The sequence below is a fragment of the Argiope bruennichi genome, chromosome 2, assembly GCF_947563725.1.
Source record: "Argiope bruennichi chromosome 2, qqArgBrue1.1, whole genome shotgun sequence".
Taxonomy (NCBI): Eukaryota; Metazoa; Arthropoda; class Arachnida; order Araneae; family Araneidae; genus Argiope; species Argiope bruennichi.
This window is the reverse complement of record NC_079152.1, coordinates 96,378,292-96,403,650: the sequence shown is the minus strand read 5'-3', so window position 1 is coordinate 96,403,650 and position 25,359 is coordinate 96,378,292. Positions and strand designations below refer to the sequence as shown.

Below are 25,359 nucleotides of genomic sequence, written 5' to 3'. Positions count from 1 at the left end.
AATGTAGAACTACTAAGAGCACTGTGCAGTGGCTTTTTGGGTTAAATGAACTATGATGATTCTGTTTATTTACCTTAAATACATTTGTATAAAAGAGAAAATTTTAGAAAACATTCTCAATACTCGTTGTCAAACATTACTCCCTTTTTTATTTGTGAGTATGCTTTAATTAATATCTATGAATAGTTGATTGGTTTCTGTCTGCTGAAGAGTAAAGAAAGGCATTATTTATTATTCCTGAAAACGTTTCATGAAGTCAATTAGGCTTCAATACGCTAACCACGACCTTTCGATGACAACGATTTCTTACAAATTACCATGTTTGATTATTTTTATTCATAAGCATTTCATTCATTAGGGCTCCATTAATTCTTTATAAGAACTACACTGATTTATATATATATATATATATATATATATATATATATATATATATATATATATATATATATATTGTACTTATTCGTTTTTTTTATGTAAGAAATAAACTAATTCATCATATATAAAAAATATGTAGCCGTCCTAACCACACGTGAGAATTATAGTAATTCTTTATATGTTTGAGTTACATTAATCCTTTATATGTAATAACTATATTAGAACTCTTATATATTATCATATGAACTTGGAAATACTCAAAGTACGAAAGCAGGTTGATCTCATGAAAATTGCCTGCAAAGAAATTAATGAATAGTGCTTATATTTACCATTCTGCAAACAGAAAATTGACAGCAATCATGTGGGCACAATTATAAAACTAGGAACCAACTTTAACATATAAGATATACATGTGAGGTGTGAAATATACCGGTTTCTGATAAATGTTGCTGACATTTTATGTTATTCTTTGATGAAAATTAACTCGCATGCGGCTATGGCTCTAAACTGGACTTGGTTTCTTATTACTGATTGAGAATTCTGGAATTTAGTAGTTCATTTTATTTTGCAATTTTTTCAAGAAAAGAGTTTTGAGGGATTCTCTTTAAAACTGATCATTAGCAAATATTTATGGACAGCAAAAACATATTACTTCACCATTATTTCTGAACCCTAGCTTATCAAAAAGGCTTCATTTATCGGCATATCTCTGTGCAGAAAGTATGCCATTTGAAAGTACTGAAATCTCAGTAGAGTCATTAGAATGAGAAATCAAATCCGCAGTAATATTGCCACTGAAATTAAACTCTCATAAAATTATTTATCATCGCATTATTTTTTGCAGGAGGCAGTGATTTACTGGGCCACAAAAATATTAATAGATAAGGTCAATCTGACTAAGATTTTGGTGCTTTAGAGCATGTTCAAGAATGTTTACTTGAAGAAAGTGCTCAATAAAATCAATTTTATAGAATCTAAATAAGATGTATGTTTGGAAAAAAAATTAATGAATTAGCGACTAGTTTATTTGACATTTCTCTACGTTAAGCTAGATTTCCCGTTTATTAGGATTTTTTTTATCTGCATCACATTTTCATTTTGGTTATTATATAGATTATGTATGATTTTTCTTGAATTTTTAAATGAAATTTAATTAATTCTGTGGTGTGTATTTTTTTCTTTTTTTACATTCTGACTTCCCATTCCATATCACTCAAATAACCATCTTAAGATTATAATATTCCTGTTTGGTATTACAGAATATGATGCAAATATGAATTGTTTTGTACTTTGAAAACAAAAAGTTATTCTTAAAATACCTGTTATCATGAATATAGGACTGTTCATTAAACATTTGTAAACCACAGTTGCATCTATCATCTTATTATATATAATGTATTAATCTACCAAATGAAAAAAATTAACCGGCCCTTTTAAACTGCAAATTAATCCATCAATAAATTTCTATTAAATGATAAAAGAAAATAAATAGCTATATTTGAGATGCAAATTTTCTAAAATATATATAAAAATATCTCCCAAAATGTGGCCTACAAATGTCTAGTAAATTCATTCATTGCGAACCAACCAGCATGCAGTTTATGAATTCCATTTCCCGCTGGTTCTATTTAAAATGTCAAGAGATGGGTTATCAATCGTAGCTGTCTCTCCCTAGCCCTTCAACCCGTTTAGAAAGGCACTCTGGGCACAATACTTGTCGTCCGAAAATGAAAGCTGTCATTGGTACGCGTGAATGGGGGTCACAGGAGGCGACACGGTTCACCGATCACGTTCAATGTGAACAGCTTGGAGCCGTTCTGTAAAAGCAGATTTGGACTCACTGTAATAGACTTGTCGATTCAGTTCATGTGGAGTGAGTTAACTTCGTTGACAATGAACAGTAAACTTGTCCTTCGTTTTAAAAGCTTTTGTCGAGACAAAAATCAATTGATTTCGAAATCGTGTTCGTATCAGTGCTTGTTCCATTGTTAAGCTGAAATATTCAGTTAGTGAAGAAATGTTCTTACGTTAGATAATTGGGTGGTAACGGCGTAGTGAAATTACCTGCCTATTACGCGGCTTTATTTGATACTTGAAATAATCAAATGAAATAAATTTTTACGTTCGGATTAAATCTTTGGGTTATGTATTTAAAAAGGATTTTTATTTAATTGTGCATTATGATGCTTTCGATTGATGCATTAAAATGGTTGCTACTTTTTGTTTGTTTGTTTCAGGAATTCCTTATCTTATGTAAAGTTTGTTTCCCATTCCTACAATAATTAAAAAAGAAATAGTTTAAGCAATTTTTGAACTTTGATGAGAGATAAATATTTAATTAGTTCAACAAGACAAGCATCAATAACAGCATTTATATGTGAAATTTTATGTTTTGTCTACAACGCATTATTTGCTAAAAATTATTTAATTTGTTGTTTATTTGCATTAATAATATTTTTTAAATTATTGATAATATGGTAGAAAACTATTAGAAGTACAATAGCGGAAATCGACTTTCGTCCTATTTGCTATGGCGGATTTCTGCCTAGGCAGCTGTCTATGGCGGCAAAATTGAAAATAACCACAATTAGGTGAATTTAAAAGATGGTATTAGCCTAAAATTGCAGTGTGTTTTACCAATTAAATATATTCAAAAAATAAAAATTCTGTGACTTTACAAAATATTAAAATAATTTTAATATTTCTTCAAGTGTAATTGATCAAGTTCTTATCTAGTTCAGTGTATTCATTCATCACAAATAAATAAAAACACATATATTTTCACAAAGTTACTAATATTAATCATAATAAATCAGAACTATGTAGATTAAGTTAAAAATATGCTGGAATATAAAATTAGATTGGTCATTTTATTATAAGAGAGATCTGATAATATACTTTTCCTAAGACCAGAAAATGTCCGAATCCGCAATTACTAGTTTGATTGATTATTTGTACCCAAAACAAAATGGAATTCTTGTGACATCATTATCACATGACAAATGTATTTACTCGTACTGTTTTAACACTCCATTTCCTTTGGTCTTGATAATTCTGTAACTCCATATTCCAAAGATTACAAAGGAATCCAATGAGTACACGATGTATAAATTGATTTATATATCAGTTACTCATTTATAAATTGCAGTCATTATATATACAGATATATAGTACAGATTTATAAATTGTAGTCTTTCTCCAAATTGTAATAAAAGTTAGCTATACTTTTGTAACCATATAAGGCTACACAGCGAATAATTTTTGATCCATATTGCAATGCAAAATCCTCATAGAACTGAAAAATATTATGTTAAAAATTTCTTTAAAAATTCAAATTTTATTTGGCCCTTTAAAGTGTTTTTTAAATTCTGAGTACCATTTAAATATATATATTTTTTTTAAACTTCATACGAAAATAATTTATTCATCAACTTAAAATTCAAATTATTAACGCTTAACATATATTTTCGATTTTTCTTGAGCGAAGGAATATATGTATATATTTTATTTTTGAAGCTGCGATTTATGGTAATACATTGTTACTTTGAAACGTAGTTATTCATCTCATTGTTTCCTTCAATAAAAGTATCCCCCTTTAACTTTAATGATGATCGTTCTGAAAACATTAACATGAATCAAGCGGAACATCATTTGATGGATGGTCAAGTTCATTCATGTCAAAAATGATTAACTGAGCAGATAATCGCATAATTAGGGTGGAAAAATGAATGCAGATATAATTTTCTAAATATTATTTTGTTACATTCGTCTTTATTTGGTTACATTGTAACTCAACGTTTGACAATGTATCTATTTCCAAACATTTATTGGAATGAAATAGTCTTCATTCAGATTTAGAAGTTCGCGTTTTTAAAATAACCAAAAAAGAACTCCCACTTTTTTGCGACAGAACATCGCTATTTAAGAAGTTTTAATAGCCGTTTCGTTGATCTACCAATCAACATCGGCATCTTCTCAATTGGTAGTTGATTGGTCTAAAATAAAGAATACCAAAGCTCTAAAACCCGATCAGTTTTGGTTATTGATGATGAATTGAAATCGATTATTGAAACACGGTTGTAATGGACATCCTGCATAATGAATGAAAAAAATTGAGGATGCCGATTCTTTTTTAATGGATTCACTTTATAACTTATTTTTCATATAAGAAACATTTTCAAAGCATTTTTTAATGTGAAACTAGATTGTCTAAACTCGATTTATTTGATAATTTTTTTATTATTATTTTTGTTAGGGTCGCAATGGCCTTGGTTCCATTTTCGTGTGGGCATCTGGGAATGGTGGTCGTGAACATGACAACTGTAACTGCGACGGATACACCAATTCCATGTGGACCCTGTCCATCAGCAGTGCCACTGAAAATGGACTAGTTCCGTGGTACAGTGAAGCCTGTTCTTCTACGTTAGCTACTACATACAGCAGCGGATCTAATGGTGAAAGACAAATTGTGAGCCAAGTTTTATATATTTCAAGATAAACCCTTATAGCAATAACAAGAATGACATCTATAGCAATAGTTTTATATATTTCTACATAATATAAAATTTAATTAATAAATTTAAATTTAATTAATTAATCAATTAAATTGACTAAATTTAATTGATAAATTTATTTTGTTGCCAATGCATCTGGTTAAATTTATATTTTTATTATCTAGTTTCGGTGATAAAATCTGATTTTCAGAAATAAAAATGCTAAATGGAAAGAAAAAAATAATAATAAATATTTGTCTGATTATTTAATTGCTTTGTAATTATTTAAATTTTGTATATATTGTAAATATTATTGTTAATATTATAAAAATATTGTAAATATTATTGTTAATATTATAAAAATATTGTAAATATTATTGTTAACATTATAAAAATATTGTAAATATTATTGTTAATATTATAAAAATATTGTAAATATTATTGTTAATATTATAAATATGATTGTTTCGTTTCTTAATTTATCATTCTAAGAATTTGTTTTTGGCATGTTAATGAATCTTGTTAGAAATAAAGCACTTTTTTAGAACTAAACTCTCTCTGATATGCTAATATATTTACTTGAACATTTTTTTTTTAACTTCATATCGCAATTTTGTTCCTCATTTTCACCATATAATTATAATTTTTATTTAGGAAACTTTTAACTTTATTAGTCACTTTTTGTCACCAACTTCACCTTAAAACTATAATTTTAAGTTGTAAATTCTAATAGATTTTTTTTCTGAATGGTAATTATTAATTTTCTAAAAAAAAATTGGTTCTAAATAATTCCCCATCTTTAGTTTTACATATTTGTCCTTTTCTTTGCAAATGCAACAGATACAAAAGCGTTTTATTTTTTTCCTGTCTTAGGTTACTACTGATCTTCATCATGGTTGCACTTCCACTCATACAGGAACATCAGCATCAGCTCCATTAGCAGCAGGAATTTGTGCTTTGGCACTGGAAGCGAAGTATGATATTTTAGTAATTGCTTTTTATGTTTGTTTTTCAGATAAGTTGATGAAAAAAATAGATTTATATAATTTATAGATTTATAAATCTAAAAAAAATCTATTATAATTTATATAGATTTATATAAATTATTTATAGATTTATATATATTTATATTTATTATTATTATTTTAAAATGTTGAAGTATCTTTATTTAAATTTTCTTTGTTTCAGTTTTTTTTACGAAATGCCTCTTTCTAGTATAAGCCAATTACATATTCTGAATATAAGTTGACTGTTTGCCGTAGCGTTGGCGCTAAAATCCTTCTAACTTGACTTGAGGACATTAACTTGAGAACGGTGACAGCTGTTACCACAAACTGTATTAAACTGCTTTCACTCGACGCCCAGCTATTGCGCGTGATAAAATGTCACACTTACTTCAAGAAGATAACGGGACACAAATAACATGATGGCAAATAGTTCTCTCATAGAGAGACTATCTGCCATTGCCCCATTTGGGTCAAGTCATCTTTATGATGTAGGCGTGCCTTCTGCTGCGCGCAGTAGTTGGCCTCGTGTGAACTTTGCTTTAAGTATAGTAAAATAGCAATAGATTTTGCAGCGAGATCAGTTACTGTGCCACCTAGCAGAAAACAACAGAATTAACATTCCTATCTCGAAAACCGTGCAAGATACAGGAAAAATATCAGTTTCAAACTTGTAGAGCGCCTTTCATTTAGTTAAAACACCTTGTGCGCATTAATACTAAAAAACAGAACGCTTAAAATGATATTTGTTTTCCCTCAATTTCCGAAATTGTGACATCCACGGAAAATGCACCATGGATAAAATATTATTTTTTGGACGAAAAACGACCCCGGTGTACTTATTCTTGCAGGAATATGTCAAGTTTCTGCCAGTAATGCAGAATTACTAGTTTTTGTGCTGGCGCGACAATATGGTTAAGAGGGGGGGGGGTAAAATTAAAACAGAGACGACGTGTAGACGACAGAGAGTAACTTGAACACCCAGAATAAAAGTATCTTTCTTTTTCTTTTGTCATTTTAACACGTTTTATGAAGCCACGACGAGGAAATCAGGACTTTACAAATGTGAATTTTACACGTTTCATTCTTAATATTAATGAGTCTCTTTTCGTACTAAACCAAAAACGCTCTACAATTTTGTAACTGGCATTCCCCCGTATTTTGTATCGTTTTCAAGATAGGAACTCTAGCTTCCTATTTCGAGTTGTTGTTTTTTGCTGTAATCGATCTCATCGTATAGCGCATGGTCATTTTATTATACCTAGAGAACATGTGGCGATAATTGACACCGTTCTCAAGTTAATGTGGGGTAAAAGAACTTTAGTGGACACCCAGTATGTTATCATATATGACATAATTTTATGAAAATGACTGTTAACTTTCTACTATATATATATAAGGCAATGAAATAATCGAAATTAAATTAATATAAAGGAGACAAGACGATTAAAAGCTGAAATTTTAATTGTTATATTTCGAATATGGATTATGCTAACTTTCTTTGGAATTGTTAGTGGCCGAAATTAGTACTTGAGGCATAGTGAGGATATTAAGCGACTGGACAATCATCTTTTCCCGTTTCCCATAAGTCATTTGTGCCTTAGTAAAATGTAAAAAAATGCCCTAGTACCATTCACCTTTTCGTATTTGGCTTTAAAAAAATGGCTTTTAAATGCTGATTTTAGGGAGCCTTTTAAATCACTTATATTCTTCCCCAAGCTTATACCCTTCCGCTTCTCCAGTAATTTATATTTCCAGAACATGTTCAGTTATTATAAAAGAAGCTTTTTCAATACCAAGAGTTTAACAAATATTGAAATCACTAATTTACATGTAAATTTTTTGTTGATATTTTAAGTACAATATTTTTTAATATTGTAATATTTTAATAGTACACTATTTACAATATTTTAAGAATTGTATGAAAGTTTTAGTACCTTGAACAGGCCCACCTAGATAAGTAGAAGACCTGAGGATGAGGTATGGATAGGAAATTTGTAGGTACCATGATTATTGGGAAACGTTGTGCCATGGAGAGGCTAACATGGCCAGTATTTTACCCCTGGGTTTAGCTGGGATCTCGGTGATTGAAAAATTGATTAAATGTGTTTATCACACTTAGGAATTGAATGTTATTATTATTTTTTTATTATTTTTTTTTTGTTCTTGTCATATTTATTATTAGTTCTTTTTTTATTATTAAATGTCCACCCAATTTAAAGTTATTAAAATAAAAAAAATACGGTACAATTGACAAATTATGATTTTTAAAGGCATAAGTTCATAAAGATATAAAAATTTTCTGTACTTTTTACTAATCGGAATGTTAATATTCGGGAAGTTTTCTTCTGTTTGGCGCGATTTGGCATTGATTGGCGAAGAATATGTATTATGTTGTTTAGTTTTTTCCTTTAAAATATGCAAGGCACGTGGAAAAAAACAAAAACTGTTTTTATTTAGCTTTTGTGGTAGAATAAATATGATTCTTTTCTTCGAAGTCGAAGTATTTATTTTTAATTTTGTGAGCTATAAACATTTAGAATCGCAATAGAATCTGACTGGTTTTGTTTTTCTAATCTTAATTATGACATTTAAGCTGATCGTTAGAGCATGCGGAAGGGGATGTTGGGTTTAGAAAAAAAAATAATTGAATAAGATCTTAATTGCATTAAATTGGATTAACGCTGACCCAGGAAGAATCGCTTTTATTTCAATGCAACGTTTCGTGCTGCCATCTACTGAGGAAAAGATAAACATTATTTTGTGCATTTTAAACCTTTTGATTTTATTATTTTTATTGTGCTTTTTAAATTTTGTTTGTTTGTGTGTGTTTTTAAAATCTTGCTTCAAGTACTTTTTTTGCGTTAAAAAATATCCAGCTAAAGAATATACCTACATTATTTGATTCCTAGCTCATCGTACATCTGTACTCCGCCCACTCCCTTTATAATGACATCTTCATTTTGACGTATGAATCCCTTGTTCATGTGATAGTATTCATGTATTCTCCTTGTTAATTTTTTTCTTTTTTTAAATTTATAACTTGTAATGCCTCAAAAATTGTTTGAAGTAATAAGAGCTTGGAATAAACAGTATGTTCATAGATTGGTGATACGTTTGCATGACACGGCAAAGAGTCTAACTTTTTTTTAAATGTTTATAATTATGTCTTCAAATACGAATTCCTTTTGATTCTGCGACTTGACAAATTTATTATTTATTAATTTTCATTTTGGTTGATTAAGGAATATTCTGTATACAGCGCCAATTATCCGAATCGCTTTAAGATGAGGGGAAAAATCTGCAAACAATCCCGAGTAAAGACAATGTAACATTTGGCTTTGTCCGATATGTTTAAGAAGTAACATTTTAATGCAATACATGATAATACAATATTTAAACAACATTATTTTAATAATTATTAAATTAGTCCATTATTAGAAAATTTCATTTTTTTCGCCTCTTGAAATGACTTTTCATTAAGCACCTATCCGGATCTGGTCTCGTACTAATTACTTCAAATATTTCTATTCTAACTCGAAATTTGTACTATGATGTTCCAGTATTTCTTAGTTTATTAAAAGTCTTTTTATTGTCAAACATCTAAAATTTTATATTAAATAAAAGTCATTCATATTTCACCGAAAATTATTGTTGGTATTATTTCCGAAGAAATATTTTTATCAACATTTAAAATTCTTACTAACATTTAGAATGAAGATAATTTGCATAGGAATGAATCCTTCTGATAAGCTATTGCAAGTTTCACTGTTAACGATATAAATTTGTTCTCAAAATATGCACTGATATATATCGAATTTACACATGTATCGAATGTATGTATAAGTCATATGTATCAAATTTACAAATTCTTTCTCTGTAAATCTAGTAAGCGACTTTCTTGGAGAGACATGCAACACATTGTGGTTCGAACAGCAAGAATGGCTAATTTACGGGCCAAAGACTGGAGCACCAACGGAGTCGGGCGTAATGGTAATTTTCCCTAAAAAAGCCCTTCTTCCCTCTTTTATTAAATATTCATTTTATGTATAATAGCATTGGGATTTTGAAATTATTTAAAATATTTATATTTCGATTTAAAATAATGAACCATATACCTAAAATAAAAGGATAACATTTTCAAGATTTCTCTGCAAAATGTGAACATACATAATGTGTACCACATACCACAACTTTTTAGTATTTGGTTAGTATACTTTCGATATACTTTGAGTCACGTCTTTTTTTTATTATTATAATCGCATCAGATTACAAAATTAAATTAATAATATACGGATCATTAACAACTTTCACTAACAATAATTTATACTTTTTTTTTCTCTGAGAGTTTCGAAATAATAATTTAGAAAACCTAATTTAATTTACATTTTTTCTGATCGAATTAAAATTCTAAACATTTTCATAATACTGTAAAAAATAAAAATGTCATTTTAAAAATTAGCTTTATTTATTAATATCTTTATTTCTTTATAGGCAGGCTTGTGCTTTTACAAGACTTAAAAAGAAAGTCCAATATTTTAATTTTTTACACTTAATTTTGCTTCTTTATTTGTAAATATATATATAATGTATTTGCATAATGTATATATATGTATTCACAAAAGAAATTTATACTGTAATTTGATTCATAATATTTATATCCTTCTGACTTTAATATGAATTATCAATACTTACTTTTATCAATACCTCTTCATATAATGTCTTGACATCCGTATTTCAGTATGTCAATCAACTGATATTTCGATTCTTTTCCTATATGTAGACATGACCTTAATAAATTATTTTGCATTAGTATAATTTTAAGTTACACTTTTATTTACATTTCATTTTATTCTATAGTAAGTCATTCATTCGGATATGGTTTGATGGATGCTGGAGCTATGGTCAGGTTAGCAAAAAGATGGAATCCTGTTCCAGTTCAAAAGTTGTGCGAAATACGGTCAAACCAAGCTGATAAGTAAGTAATTTCGTCTTAAAATCTGTTTCTTTCTTGCATTTTTAGAGTTTCTTTTATTCAATGTATAAGAATCTATTTCCAAATTATATATATTTTCTATTCAAATGTTATAAACATTATATTAAATTTACGTTTCATTTCTCTTTTTTAATTCATTCTAATTATGCGTCTTAATTGAAAATTAGTTTGCAAAGGTTTGTTTTGCTGGATTCATATATTATAGTCTGCAGCTATTTAGCTGCTATTAAAAAACTGATTAATATATTGAGAATAATTAATTAAACGAGAGGACATTGTCTATCTAAATTCTGTGGAAGATATTCATTCAAATCAATTCATTCAATCGGCATAAAATCATGCTTACATTATAAACATGCTAAAACGTTTGATATAATCTTTTATTCCTTTTATTTAGATTCTTCATTACTTCATTATCAGTAAGAAAAATCATTTTAATTCCTTTATTCCTAATATGAGTTCAAATTCCTCAGAATACTGGAAAGCCAGATTTTCTCTTTCAAAGATTAAAAAAAAGTTCCCTACTCATCTCAAAAACTGCAATATTAACCCGTGTTCTTAAGGATATGATGTACAAAAATCAACCATGCTTATCTAATGGCTACTAAGCAAATGTATCTATAAATGTACCTTTCAAATTTATCTACTAATCAAATATATATATCAGAAAATCTACTTGTCCCCCAAACCCATCTGAACAAGCATCATCAAAAGACAAGGTATGCACTATGGGTATCAATCAATCAAATTTAATGAAAGGGGAAGAAAATTTTGTAGTGATATCTTTTCGTAGTTTAGTTGATCGAGCATTTGGAGCGTTTCAGTATTGATAGAGTTCAGATATATTGATACAACACACTTCAGAAGAAAAAAATAGTAGAGTATAAAATCACTTTTTGTTCATCAGCTATCATCGATATAATCTTACATTGCACCAATTAATGCTTTTTTGTCTTCCATCAATGACCTAGTGGATTATACCATTTCTTGATTCAGAAACATTCAGAAACATTTCTTGAATCAGAGGATGAAGGATTTATTCTCTTGATGAGCTTTTAATCGGCATTTGAAAACTAGAAGTCTAATTAACGCTGTAGCTTCAAATTTCTCGTTGTAGTCGAACTAGTTATTGGAAGTATTTCTCCACATTCCAATGTGGGTGTATTTCTCTAAAAGCACTCTTGGTATGCTTTCTATCTTCGTATATTAGTGCAAAGTCTGATTTTTACTTCCAGAGATACCTAAGGATCTCTAATATAATTCTGATCAACAGAAGACGTCACATTTACTCTTTGTCACAAGTGCATTATGTATATACATATAATCTAAAAAACAGTCTTTATTTGTTGGGTTATGATGCATTCCTACCCAACAATTTGATTCTATCGAAAGAATTTTGTAACTTTGAGTTGAATTGATAAATCAAATCAAAATAGAATTTCGTTTCATTTCGAAATATCAGAAATTTGTCTCAGGAGCTCTACAGGCTGGCAAACTCAGGCCCTCCCTATTCTTTCTGATTTTGATTAAAGAAGAGTGCGATTTGTTTTTATTGAGTTTTTGAGGTTGAATCTAGTGTACACATTTTAAGGTATTGATAAAATTTGACAAGCGGCAATAGGAAAAGAATTTATCATAGTATTGGTTTCTGACTTATCAAATTTATCTTTCACTTCTTTAAAACAAATTTTTTAACTTTAAAAATATTGTAGATGGAATTAATCCTGGACGTCGAATTTCAGATATATAAGTTATTGTTGAAATATCGGGAATGAAATTTGCAGTCCAATTCAGTTTCTGAACTGAAATAAATTGTCTAGGTTGGAAAAATAATTGAAATAAATAAAAAAAAATATTATATTTTTGCTTGTACTTTTGAAATTGCTTATAAGGCAATTCTGTTTAAATATAGGGTGAATATTTAGAAAAAGGAAAAATATATTAAATTCCATCATTTTTCTTTTAAAATTTTGAAGGAAATCTGCTTGGTGAAGATTGTCGAAGATATATTTTATTTACCCTATCTTATTTTACTTCCCATTTAGCAGGTTAAAAAAAGTTTTTCTTTATTAAAAATTCTGAATTGTAGAATTTTCATTTCCGATAAGGAATTTTAATATAAATCTATGGGGTATATTAAACAGTATAAGTTTGAGATAAAAAATGGCAAAAATATTATTATCTGAGACTTAATTTTGGCACGATGTAAAAAAAAATTGAGTTGATCATATAATTTTATTTTACTTGTAGCTATTTTTTTGTATTTTTGTGCATTTAATATGCTTCTTCACAAAAGAAGAATCATTTAATATGCTTCTTGTATTGTTGAAAGAAATATAAATACATTTGTAAAATCAATGTAAAATAAAGTTGACTTAATTTAGTTTCTTTTAACAGCACATTGCAAAAATACTAGAACAATTACTAGAATTGTAAATAATTATTTTGATTTTATGCTTAGATAATAATATAAAACTTCACAAGAATAAATTAATTACATATTGAATAAATTTAAAAAAACCACTGTGAATCATTATATATATATATATATGCATGTGTGATTCTAAACTTTTAGTGCATCACATTTTTAATGTTTTGTTTCTCTTATTGTTTTGCTGAATTTGCAAAAATTTTTAAAACACATATCTGTAAATGTGCTGATATAGTTTGCAACTTATTAATTGCAATTTTTATTTCACATCTCTGTATTATTTGTTTATATTCTATTCTGTGCTTTGTAGAGTATCTTTTTTTTCCTTCCACAAATATTTTTAAGCAGAATTTCTATATTACATCAAAAGTTTTAATTTCTGTTAAAAAGCTAAAACTTGAAATATTACCTATACAAAAGTATCAAACCTATCATTAAGATCAAAATATTTCAACACATTTTGTAGCCATAATAATATGTGTGTGTGTATACCTGTTTTATATACAAAAAAAAAAAAATGTAAATTGTTTTGCATACTTCGTCTGTTTTAAAACTGTAATCTGGACTTTAAAAAAGGATTTTGTCATTTGCATCAATAATCCAATTTTTCACTATCCAAAAATGCACCATTCGTTAATATAAAGGAATTTAAACACCCATAAAATCAGCCAATGGTCTAATAGAATAACTTTCGAAAGATTAGAAACATGATTCTGAAAAAGGAAATTATATGCTCTGTTCTCTGGCTCTGCCTTTAGCCATCATTATTCAGAATCATGTAAACTGATACGCGCTTTTTCAATGAATTGCTCGCAGCAGTCATAAGGATTATTTGAAGGTTTTCTTGTTTACTTCTAAAGTAAGCAGTAATATGGATCGGTGCTCGCCAAGATTTTTCCAAAACGTCGATGCACCAATTTGCACCTGCTAAGTCAGATTTCTATCTCAGGTGCTATCGAGATTATCCAAAGTCACTTTAATAAACGGAAAATGCTACACTTAATCTTTTTAATATATTCTTGACTCATGAATTTCGTTAGATATGTGCACCACATAGGGAAATTTATTTTAAGCATCACTGTGCTTGTAGAGTTTTTGGTACTAATATTGCAATCTTTCAATCACGAAGCAGATTGTCTGCAATTATAACACTATCTCTTCTATAAATATCTCTTGTAATAAGGACTGGGCATTTTATGTAAGGGAATGGTAAATACTTTTTTCAGAGAAATGTTCATATTTGCATCTTTTTTTTTTCAGATTAATTCCTGCCAAGAGTCATGTAGAGCTCAGCTTGTATGTTCGTTGCGAGCATGTTCGGTACTTAGAACACGTGCAAGCAAAGTTGACCTTAACCGCTTCGAGAAGAGGGGACATTCATATCTATCTTACTTCACCAATGGGAACGAGGTAAATTGATCACTTGTTTTGCATAAACAATTCTTCTACAATGATTGTTATTCAATTCCTACTATTAGTTGACACTCTCTCTCCATATATATATATCTTGTTCAAATTTTCAATCGTTAATAAAATACTTTTTATTCATCCACTCGAGTTCAAATACATTTTTTTAAACTTGTAGTGGATGACACTTGATGTTAATATAGTTTTTTTCAAATATTAATTAATTAATGAAATTTGTTCAGTAATTTCTATTTGGTCGCCAAATTCGCCCAACTCCGTCGCCAAGCTCTATTTTGCCACTTAATATTATAATTATGTCATATGTATATACATATTTATATTAATTGTAATTATTTAATAAAAAGTAACTAAAATAAAAAAAATTGTTGACCTAAGTAGGAATTGACTCAATTTTTTTATATATATGTTACTTGTTTTTTACTGTAATTGATACTATATATGTCTCACTTTTTTATCATTAGTTAACTATTTATCAACGATTCTATTTGATGAACACTACAAATCAAATTTAAATATAATCCTTCTTAGAAAAAAACCCATATTTTTAATAAATAAAAGAAATCATTACCTGTAGCATATTGTATCAAATGAAAGCAATTCCAAACTACTCAGAAATATGTCAAAAAACATCTTTCATATTCAGTTTTCCAGAAAAAGAAGTAGTAGGTTAAACTGTGTAGGTCAAACTGTTTTTTTTTTTTTTTTTTTAATTTTACAAAACATATTTTTTGATCATTATATTTGTTTATACATGTTTGCCATTTGTTATAAAAATACATATTGATAGAAGGGAAAAAAAAATTCTGACAAAATTTGATGTATTTTTTTCAACGTTTAAGTTTGCCAATCATTTTTTGCGTGGAAAAAGAGACAAATTATGTTTGAGAATAACTTTGTTATTTTTTGTTATTTCAAAGTTATTTACTTCATTTTTTTTTCTTTTTAATACAATTATTTCAAAGTGAGCAGTGAAACTCTGAACGGATTATAGAACGAAATTATAAAAGTTAAAAAGTTATAGTAAACATATAAATAAACTATTAAATGGATAAGATTGTACATATATGTGAAGCCCGCATTAAAAACTGTTAATAAAATTATGAATTAAGTACGTCGTTTTAATTTAGCAACTCTTATTTCATGCAAGTCTTTTTAAAATGAGCTTCTCTTATTAAGATTATAGATACGATACTTAGATAATAATTAGAAAATAAGACTTAAGATAAGATACTTCGTTGAAAAAATAGTTCATAGAGTTTGAAAATCTGTTCAATAAGAATATTCATTTCTTTGACATATGTCTATCCATATTGTTTCTTTTGCAATGATCGTAGATAGTAAGCATTATTATTCTATGCACAAGCCATTCAAGCTAAGAAAAACTAAGTTTATTTCTGAAGAGAGATGAGGAAACATCTTATTTTCGAAACAAAGTGAATCAAAGAAAAATAGACAGTAGAAAAAACAGTTTTTTAGCCTGGAGATAAAATTGAGATATGAGATACAGTCAGAATAAAACGGTAGTAAACCAATTTGTGTGTGTGTGTGTTTGTGTTTTCTCATCTTTTTTACTCTCATTTATCAGCTACTGAAAATTAATTAATTCATTAGATAAAAAATGTAATAGCTATTAAAGCTATAAGCTATTAAACTGTGGAACATTTAGAAATCGAATAAATTTCTCTATTTCTCCCTTTTCCCCCCATCTGCTTATAATAGTCATAAAGCGATTTTGAACTCATTTTAGAGTTGCTGAGATCTATAATTACTGCAGTGGTTATAGGATATGATTAAAGAATAATTTTATCTATGTTTGGATCAGATTATTGTATTCTCTGAATTGTCTGTAAATGTAAAAGAAAAACTCAAAAGTGATTTTTTAAACAACTTAATTTGTTTTTCCTGTGAACAAGCTACCTCTAAAAATCTCCATCGGAATTGTAACAATATTATTTAAATGAATTTATTTAACTTTAAATTTAACTAGTATTTCATAAAATTGTATTAACTAAAAACATTTCTCGACAATGATTGCCTCTTTAGGCTTTTCATTCAATTCTTAAATGTTATTTAAATACATCTGTTATACTAATGCATTCCAAACTAAAGTATCTTGAACTATTATTAATGATCTCAAGCAGGGCCATGAAAATTTTAATAGATTCTTTATTAATTATCTACACTGCTATTTGGAAGTAAAAATAGTTAAGAAAATAATCTTTATTGAAAAGTTTCATTAAAAAATTGGTAACTAATTATTTTTATTTTGATTGGACTTATTTTAAGTATTTATTATTGCTTCTTTTCTTATTTTTGAATCTTGCGACATCACTAACATATTCTAGTAAAGGAATTCTCAAGCATTTAGAAATGGATACCACATGAATAAAAATTAAAAAGTATCTACCCTAGCATGAAAATATTTTCTGATAAATAATCAAAATTGATTAAATAATGCAATATTAAGATTTGTTGTTGATGAATATTAATGTGATGAATGAACCAGTTTTAACATACATGTTTATCTTCGTGAATTTCAAATATCAGGTTCAAGCGACAGGTTTTAAAAATTAATAACATGTCTTAAAACCTAGTTTCACATAAATATAATGGTTTGAATGATTGGTTCAGAGTTAAAAATTTTATTGCTTTGTCGAAAATTTACTTATATTCATTTTTTAATTTTAAATAATCACATAATAAACTATCCTTTTTCAACTTATTCAGAAGACTTATGTTTTTGACTAATGAAGATTAAAACAAAATGGGATATACAACACCATTTTACATTTATTTTAAACATTCGTTTTCTTTAGATATTTTGCAAACAAAAATATATAATGAACTAATGTATAAAGTTCTTTGTGCTATAATGTTTGAAGCTTTGTTCTTGGAGAAACAGGATCGCGTGTGGCAAAGAAAGCCTTAGAAAGAAATTTTTAGAAAAGAAACTTATTCTTTCTTTATTTCTTTTATATAAATGTTAGTTTTGAAAGAAATTTGATATTTCAAATTTTTTTTCTTCACAGATCAACGCTTTTAGCTCAACGTCCCATCGATGGCTCCAGAGCTGGATTTCAGGCTTGGCCTTTCATGACAGTCCACACATGGGGCGAAAATCCAGATGGCATATGGAAGCTGGAAGTGCACAATGAAGGTCGCTTTTATGGTAGGTTGTGAGATTTAAAATTGATCCAAAGGCATTGTTACTTGCAATTGTACATGCCCACTTTCGTGTCAACAGCCTGCCCTAAGAATCCCGATTTGTTTCTTAGTTTCAAAGTAATGGAATTGTTCTTTTGTTCTAATTCTGCTCTATTTTATAGAACTATTCTTCAAACACTTTTTTTACTGAAATAATGTTAATTTAAAAGCTTTACTAAATATTAAGTCAGTATTTTTAATGTCTGAAATGGAAAATAATATTATCGTGGTGTCAAAGAATGTGATATATCATCTGAAAAGAGAGAGTTTTAAGTTGTAAATTTATTGGTATTTTGAAATAAAGTTGTTTTAAAAACTTGTAAATGAGTAACACTTTTTTAATTCTTGAGGATTAATATGATAATGTATGCAATTATGCAGTTGTAAACTGACTCAAAAACCACGTACATAATTGTTTCTGTAAGATATTATCGAAAGTATTGTAATACTGGGTATTTGACTTTTAAAAATATTTTTATTAATAACTTATAGTTGTTTATAAATAACCTATTCTTAAATTATAACAATATTAATAATTAGTTATCATAATGTTCTTATTTTAATTTTTTTGTGCCTCAACATATAAATATAGCTGAAATAACATATTATGACATATTAAAACTTATTTTGATTGTTTAGTTTTTAATTGGGAACCGTATATGTTTAAAGAAATTAGCAATAACGAAAAAATCCATAAAATGGTAGCTTGTTCATTATTTTAAATCATTAATTGCCGATTTGAAAACTAGATCGTACTGCTGTACATGCTATCGTAGTCGTCATTTTATTTATCATTTCTTTTTTGTTTTTTACGGGATAATACAGTCTGTAAATCTTAAGATTAGTGATTTGAATCTTTAATCTCGTTTTTTTTTTTTTTTTTTTTTTTTTGGGTCATAAATAACGATTTTTTTTAAATATAAGGTTTTGTGGAATTCTTTGACTAGTTGATAAACAGGCTTTTACTGTGTCAACTTCTAATAAAATGTCTCTCATGCAGTTGATTTTATTTTTTTTAACATTTCGTAGATAATAAAGTTTAATTGCAAGAGAGGACAAGACTTCCAGAAATATATATTTCTTGACAGAAAATTCTTGTTCTTGAAAAGTTAAAATTCAAATCAAACAATAGCTATCATTTCTATATGGAACCAACATGACTTATGTACATGTTGTGCCTATAACGCAAGAAGAAGGGCATTAGTTTATTGCTAGAAAAATTCTATATTATGCTGATGTACTGTAAGTAATCTTGGAATGTGTTTATATTTGCAATATAAGATTTGATCATTTTTCTGATAATATCCAATTATGGTTCGTTTTAAATATTTCTAATTGGTGAATTAAGAAGGTTTAGCTCCATTTATAAATTCTCACTTTTTGAAATATCGATTTCTTAAAATTTTTTTTCCTAGTACAACTTTTGGAATATATTGATTAAACAGTTAATATATGCTATAGATTCTTTGGATGAGGTGTTGCAGAATAATTGGAAGGGATTTTATATTATATATATATATATATTCTTCTTCTATGATATTTCTGTTTTGTATAAATCTTTAACATGGCAATATTTTCGATTAAATATTCTTTATGATCATTATCATTCATGCTTTTAGTATTCCAAATGCTGAGAAAATCGTATCATGTATTCTGTGCGTTTTTTTAATATTCTTAAGCTTGTGAGACTTTTCATAAGAACTTTTGTTCAAAAGAAAGAAAATATGTTTTTCTTACATATTAAAGAGAGTATTTTCTTTAAATATTTATTAATTATTTTTATTATTTAAGGAATTTTTAATGCAATGGATTTGAGAGATTCTTCTTATTTAAAAAAATTATAATGAAAGTCAAATTCACACACTTTTATTCCTTTGAATGAGATTCATTAGATTTTAAATATTTAAAAAAGGAAATATTCCTAGTATTTTAAAATAGTATTGTTTATGCTTCCTTTTATTTTTCATCTCCTTATGTAAAAATTTAATAAATTATTGTACTAAACTGAGTAAACATTTAAATGTCTAAAATAACTTTTAATTAAATATCTCTTGAAAAATATATTAAAAAAAATTGCAAATTATATCTATAAGCATATTCCCTTCATCGATGTAAATATTTTTCTTCATGCTTGCTCTTGTGACTAGTTTCATATGGTCTTCCTTATTCAATGCTTGGTAAGTTTTTGCCTTTTAAAATGGCTCTAAATTTTTTAAAATTATCTGCAAAATAATTATTTTGATTAAATACTAAAGTTATTATGAATTACTTGATAACTATGTATGGTAATCCTACTAGTTTTTGCAAATTTTTATAATCTTTTGATTTTTGACTGTGCAGATTTAAATTGAAACTATTTATGTTACTTTTAATAAATTATTTTTTACTGTTTATAATTTTTGTATCAGAAATTTGTTCTGATTTTTTTTTCAATAATGTCATTGATTTTTAAATTATTGAATAATTTTTTGTGGAAAATAAAACTAAATACCTTTTTTAAAAGATTTTTTAAAAACAATTCTTATTCTACTAACGTTTTAGGGATGTTTAAAAATGATACTTTATTTCTGTATGTAAATATTATTTGTATCTGCTCATACGAATACCATCGTTATGAATTTTAAATGATTTATTTGGATTTAAACATTTTAAATTAATATTAAATTAACTTATGAAATAAATTTGTTTTAGTTTTTGCTATAGTAATTCCAATTTATTTGATTAAATGTAAATAATTATAAATTATGTATCATCAATCAAGATTCCCTTAAAATTAAAATAAGCCTGTGTGTGAATTTGACTCAGTATTGTGAAATCTTGAATTTCTTTTCTGCTTTTTGAATACTATATACAGAATGATTCATTAAATGTTGGAATCTTTATTTTTGGTATGTAAGTAAATATTTATGTGTTGATATGTATGTAAAACCATAAGAAATAATTATGGAGAAAATAAATTATAAGTTATTTTATAACCTATAAAGAGAAAAAAATATATGTTATATTAAAAGAAAGTAATAATACATAATATATTCAACGCAATGATTCTAACACCACACAATATAAATGAAAATTATGTAATATGATGATTCAACTTTATCAACTATTATATGAGCTAAGTAACATGTCAAAAAATGATATTTGATACATTTTGTCTAGACTTCTAAAAAGGCTGTGGATATTTATTTTATGTTGTTATACTTAATTCGCATTTTCTCATGACCCTAAAAAAGTACGGCTATTTGTAAATTATTGTTTTATTTATACTTTTATGCTTATGATGTATTATTTCAAATTCATTCGTTGAAATCCAATAAGCAGTCAGTCTAAAATGTTAACACACAAAATCTAACACAAAAGTCTAACACAAAATGGTATACTTTTTTCTTTGCTTCTCATACTTGTGCTGCTGGGTATTATTTCATATTTACACAATTTATTTTCATCATCATTACACAGCATAATTTTAATTTCAAATTCTGTTATGGATTTTCATGTTGTGAAATGCATATATATTCAAACTTCTTCACTGGTGATAATTTGATTTAATTTTATTTTCTGTTAGTAGACAAAGCAAATCCATTTCCATTTGCTGAATAAACAACACATTTAGCATGTTTATGTTATTCATATGGCACATATGGCATGTTTTTATTATTATCATAAGGCATTATTATAACTATCTTCTGTTGGATAAGCTATATTAAAAGATAAAAATAAGCAACAATATTATCATTATAGGGTAAATTTTTACTATTGTCATATGATGTAATTATTATTATTTATCACAGGACGAGCCACACTAAAAGAATGGTACTTGCATTTATATGGAACAACAGAAGATCCTGATTCTCCACCTCCTAGTACTCCTTCCACAACAACAACCACAACCACTACAGCTGCAACTACTCCAGAACCAACATCACCTAAACCGAAACCAACGACTACAAAGCCACGGAACACAAAACTTAAAGCAACTCCTTGGGTCAAACCTACATCTCAGTATTATCCTCTGACTACCGCTAAACTGCAGGTGTACCCTCTGGATGAAGAATCCATGAAATCGGATGGACTGAATGATTTGTTGCACTCCAACCATAAACTAGAGAAGCAAGACACAGGTATGTCCAAAGTTATTGTTTCTTGGCTTTTGGTCCAGCTGCACATGGACCAGTACAAGAGATTCTTTACAGAATATGCAAATTCCGTGTTATATATAATGATTTAAAGATTTATTGCAATAGTTGAATAAATTATTTGTGAGTTAGCAATCCGTTTTATGAATGAGTGCTTTTGAGATTTATGGAACCATTTGTTTGAAACATTACTGCTGTTATATCAGGAGAAAATAAAGCATTGCACATTTACTTTGTTATGTTATATGATTAGTTTGGAGATTAAATTTATAGAAGAAACGTTTCTGTTTCATTGATATGTAACAAAAGAATTTTCAATAAATGATAGTTTTAAGACGTTGGCTACTGGGTTTAACCAGCTGATTCCTCCTCAACTTATAGATAGAAAAGAAGGGCCATCTTATTAGATAGATAATCAGAATAATTGGCATAAACCATGGCAACAAATGTGCTAATATGTGAATTCTAATCAATCATTATTTTGTACATGCACTTTTGAGATTAAAGGAAAATGTACAAAAAATATGACAATTAAAAATAAGAAGCATTGATTATTTGTGATATTTTCAGAGCACACTTATTAAATGCATATTTTGAAAAGTCTTATTAGAATAAGAGGAAGGGAATAATCTTTTCTTTATAATATTAACAAAATCTTGCAAGAAAAAAAAATTCATTTTAATCTATATTAAAATGTATAATATAAATCTATATAACTATTATTCTCGCATCAATTCTGTAAGCAAAGTGTGTATATAATATCACTTTCAAATCATTAAATATAACCGGTGTATTATTATTGCTTCCTATGTAAACATATAAAATATTCCACAAATTTCTTAAAATAAAATATCACGTGAATAATTTGGAATATGACCAATACTTCCCCTTCCATATTTAAATTCCTTTCCATATTCTTTATATTTAAAATGTAAACAAAAATTTTAAAAAGTTTGAAATAGTAAAGAAAAATACGTATGCATTTTCCTTTATGCATTGGATAAACGCCAAGAAACATAAATTTGTACTTTATGGAGTTGTCTGCATGATCCTTTTTATGCATTACCACTATTGAGAAGTTACAGATATTTCAGATAAGTGGCATAAAGTAAAACACATGCATTTTATAAAAAATATATAAAACAAATATCCTTTCATCCTTTTATAATGAAATATTCATTTATTATGTTATACAATTGTATTTCTTTATTCAAAGTAAATAGTAAAGAATGCAATGTAAACGAAGCAATAAAAATTAAATGTAACTATTAACAATTTTATAAATTAAAATTGTTTTCTGAATTAATTTATTCACTTACGTATTATAAACACACATATATAATTCCACAATGATATTATAAAACAATTTTTTAGAGTTCATTCTCGTCAATAAATAATATAAATTGGGCAATAAATAATAAAATAATAAATGTTTGTTTACAAAGCAAAGTTTTTATCTGCACAGAAATAACTGTTTTATATAGTATTTTCATTTTTAAAAATAATGGATCATCTGACAAAAATAATTATTTAATATTTGTGACAATTAATTGATTCAACATAAAGACGCAATTAAAATATTTTCTGATTGATATAGCCATAATTAACTTCCTAGTAATCTTTTAGATTAGATCTTTCTAACAAACAAAAATCTTTCTCAACAACTGAAAATTCATCACATTTTTGTATTCTATATTTTGGCATCATTTGTGTTGGAAGTATATAACTTTATTCGTACTGTATTTTTATATGCGTTTGGAATATATCCTGAACTACTTTGTGAAGGAGAATGAAATTTTTTAAAATTTTAATTTTCTTATAATATAACAGCTTTTATCAGTGTCAAATGCAATGATACTATTAATTAAAGTAATAAGTTAAAATAATTAATTAGAAGTTATATATGGAATTAATTATTAAATGAAAGTAATTGTAAAATTACAATAGTAGTTGAATACAATTGTCAGAAATGAATATAACCATGGTTAATCATTCGCCATTATGTAATTACGTTACCGTCAGTCGATACTTATACTTACTGGAAGTAATATATTACGTCGTTTACATTAAGATATTTAATCTAATTTATTTTCAATTTTGTGATAGATACGGACACAGAAATCGATAATAGCGATTTTGGATGAAACGGAATGCTTATAAATCAAGGAAAATATTGGAAGGGTATATTTAACGACATGTGCAAGAAACCGATCCGCATTTAATCATTCTGCGATCTTTTGTACGATGCTGCTGGAACGAGAAAGAATTTTTATCGTAAAATTATCGCTGTATTTCTCCTTTTTCGTGTTTAAATTTTACGGTTTAATAAATCTTTGCAAACATTTCCAATGTTTATTTCGCTTTTGGAATATGTCGTTGATTTTCTTCATTAATTAAATATAGAATAAATAAGTTAAAAATTGATAATTAAATTTATTTAAATAAAAATTATGTCTTTTCTTCTTGTATGTAAGTAAACGATAATTTTATATTCGCAAAATTATATTTTTATGGATTATTTGCGAATAATATGGCATGTCAAAATTTGAAAATTAAGATCTAAAGGTTAGTTATATTTGTGAAATACAACGCCATGTTAATTTTGTACGTGATATTTTTACCCGCTAATAATAAAATGGGGAAAAAAAACAAACAAAAAAAAACACCTGTGCATTTTTTTTTTCATTCATAAATTTTATTTTGTATTGAAAAGAATAATTTTTTTAATTATTTGTTTGTTTTTATTTTACCATTTAATTCTACTTTTGTAATTTTTTGGGAAATAAATATAGAAAAAAAAATTAAATTTTTTTATTAGTTTGAAGGGTTTTGAAATTTTCTATAAAATAGAAACAACAGCCTCTGAAATTAAAATTAAGGAGCGGAATGATACCATATTTCATATATAGACCGTAAAAACTGTGGAAAGAGACCCCCCCCCCGCTTCTCTAAAAAATGCCCCAGAAGTTTCCGATGTAAAGTATTCAGGGATGATCAGGGCACTGAATATGTGTGCACGATCCTTAATGTTGATTAATAAAAGATTATTTTCTCTAAATTTCGTTCTGAATGTCAATTATTTTTGTATTTTTTTGTATTATTTATTTTTGTATGTAATCTCTATTCTGTCACACAATTAATCAGTTTTTTTTTTTAATCTTTGAAATATTAATGAAATTTTACAAAACTCATTTTCGTTCCTTCAGCGCCAAACCTCTTTTATCGATGACTTTTGCTTACTTTTCCTTTACGGATGCAAATGTCTCCTAACCAGAAGTTAATTTATGGC

At 27.2% G+C, this 25,359-nt stretch overlaps 1 protein-coding gene across 2 annotated transcripts in view; it reads left to right on the top strand.

Moving 5' to 3' along the window:
- The window catches only part of LOC129991496 (furin-like protease 1, isoforms 1/1-X/2), a 277,744-nt gene that overhangs the window by 229,953 nt on the left and 22,432 nt on the right, over positions 1-25,359 (top strand). For both annotated transcript variants that reach the window (XM_056098235.1, XM_056098236.1), the window contains exons 8-14: positions 4,634-4,846; positions 5,745-5,845; positions 9,765-9,868; positions 10,736-10,853; positions 14,563-14,712; positions 17,760-17,899; positions 21,726-22,055. In XM_056098235.1, the coding sequence (XP_055954210.1) occupies positions 4,634-4,846; positions 5,745-5,845; positions 9,765-9,868; positions 10,736-10,853; positions 14,563-14,712; positions 17,760-17,899; positions 21,726-22,055 (1,156 nt within the window). The remainder of the gene's footprint in view (positions 1-4,633; positions 4,847-5,744; positions 5,846-9,764; positions 9,869-10,735; positions 10,854-14,562; positions 14,713-17,759; positions 17,900-21,725; positions 22,056-25,359) is intronic.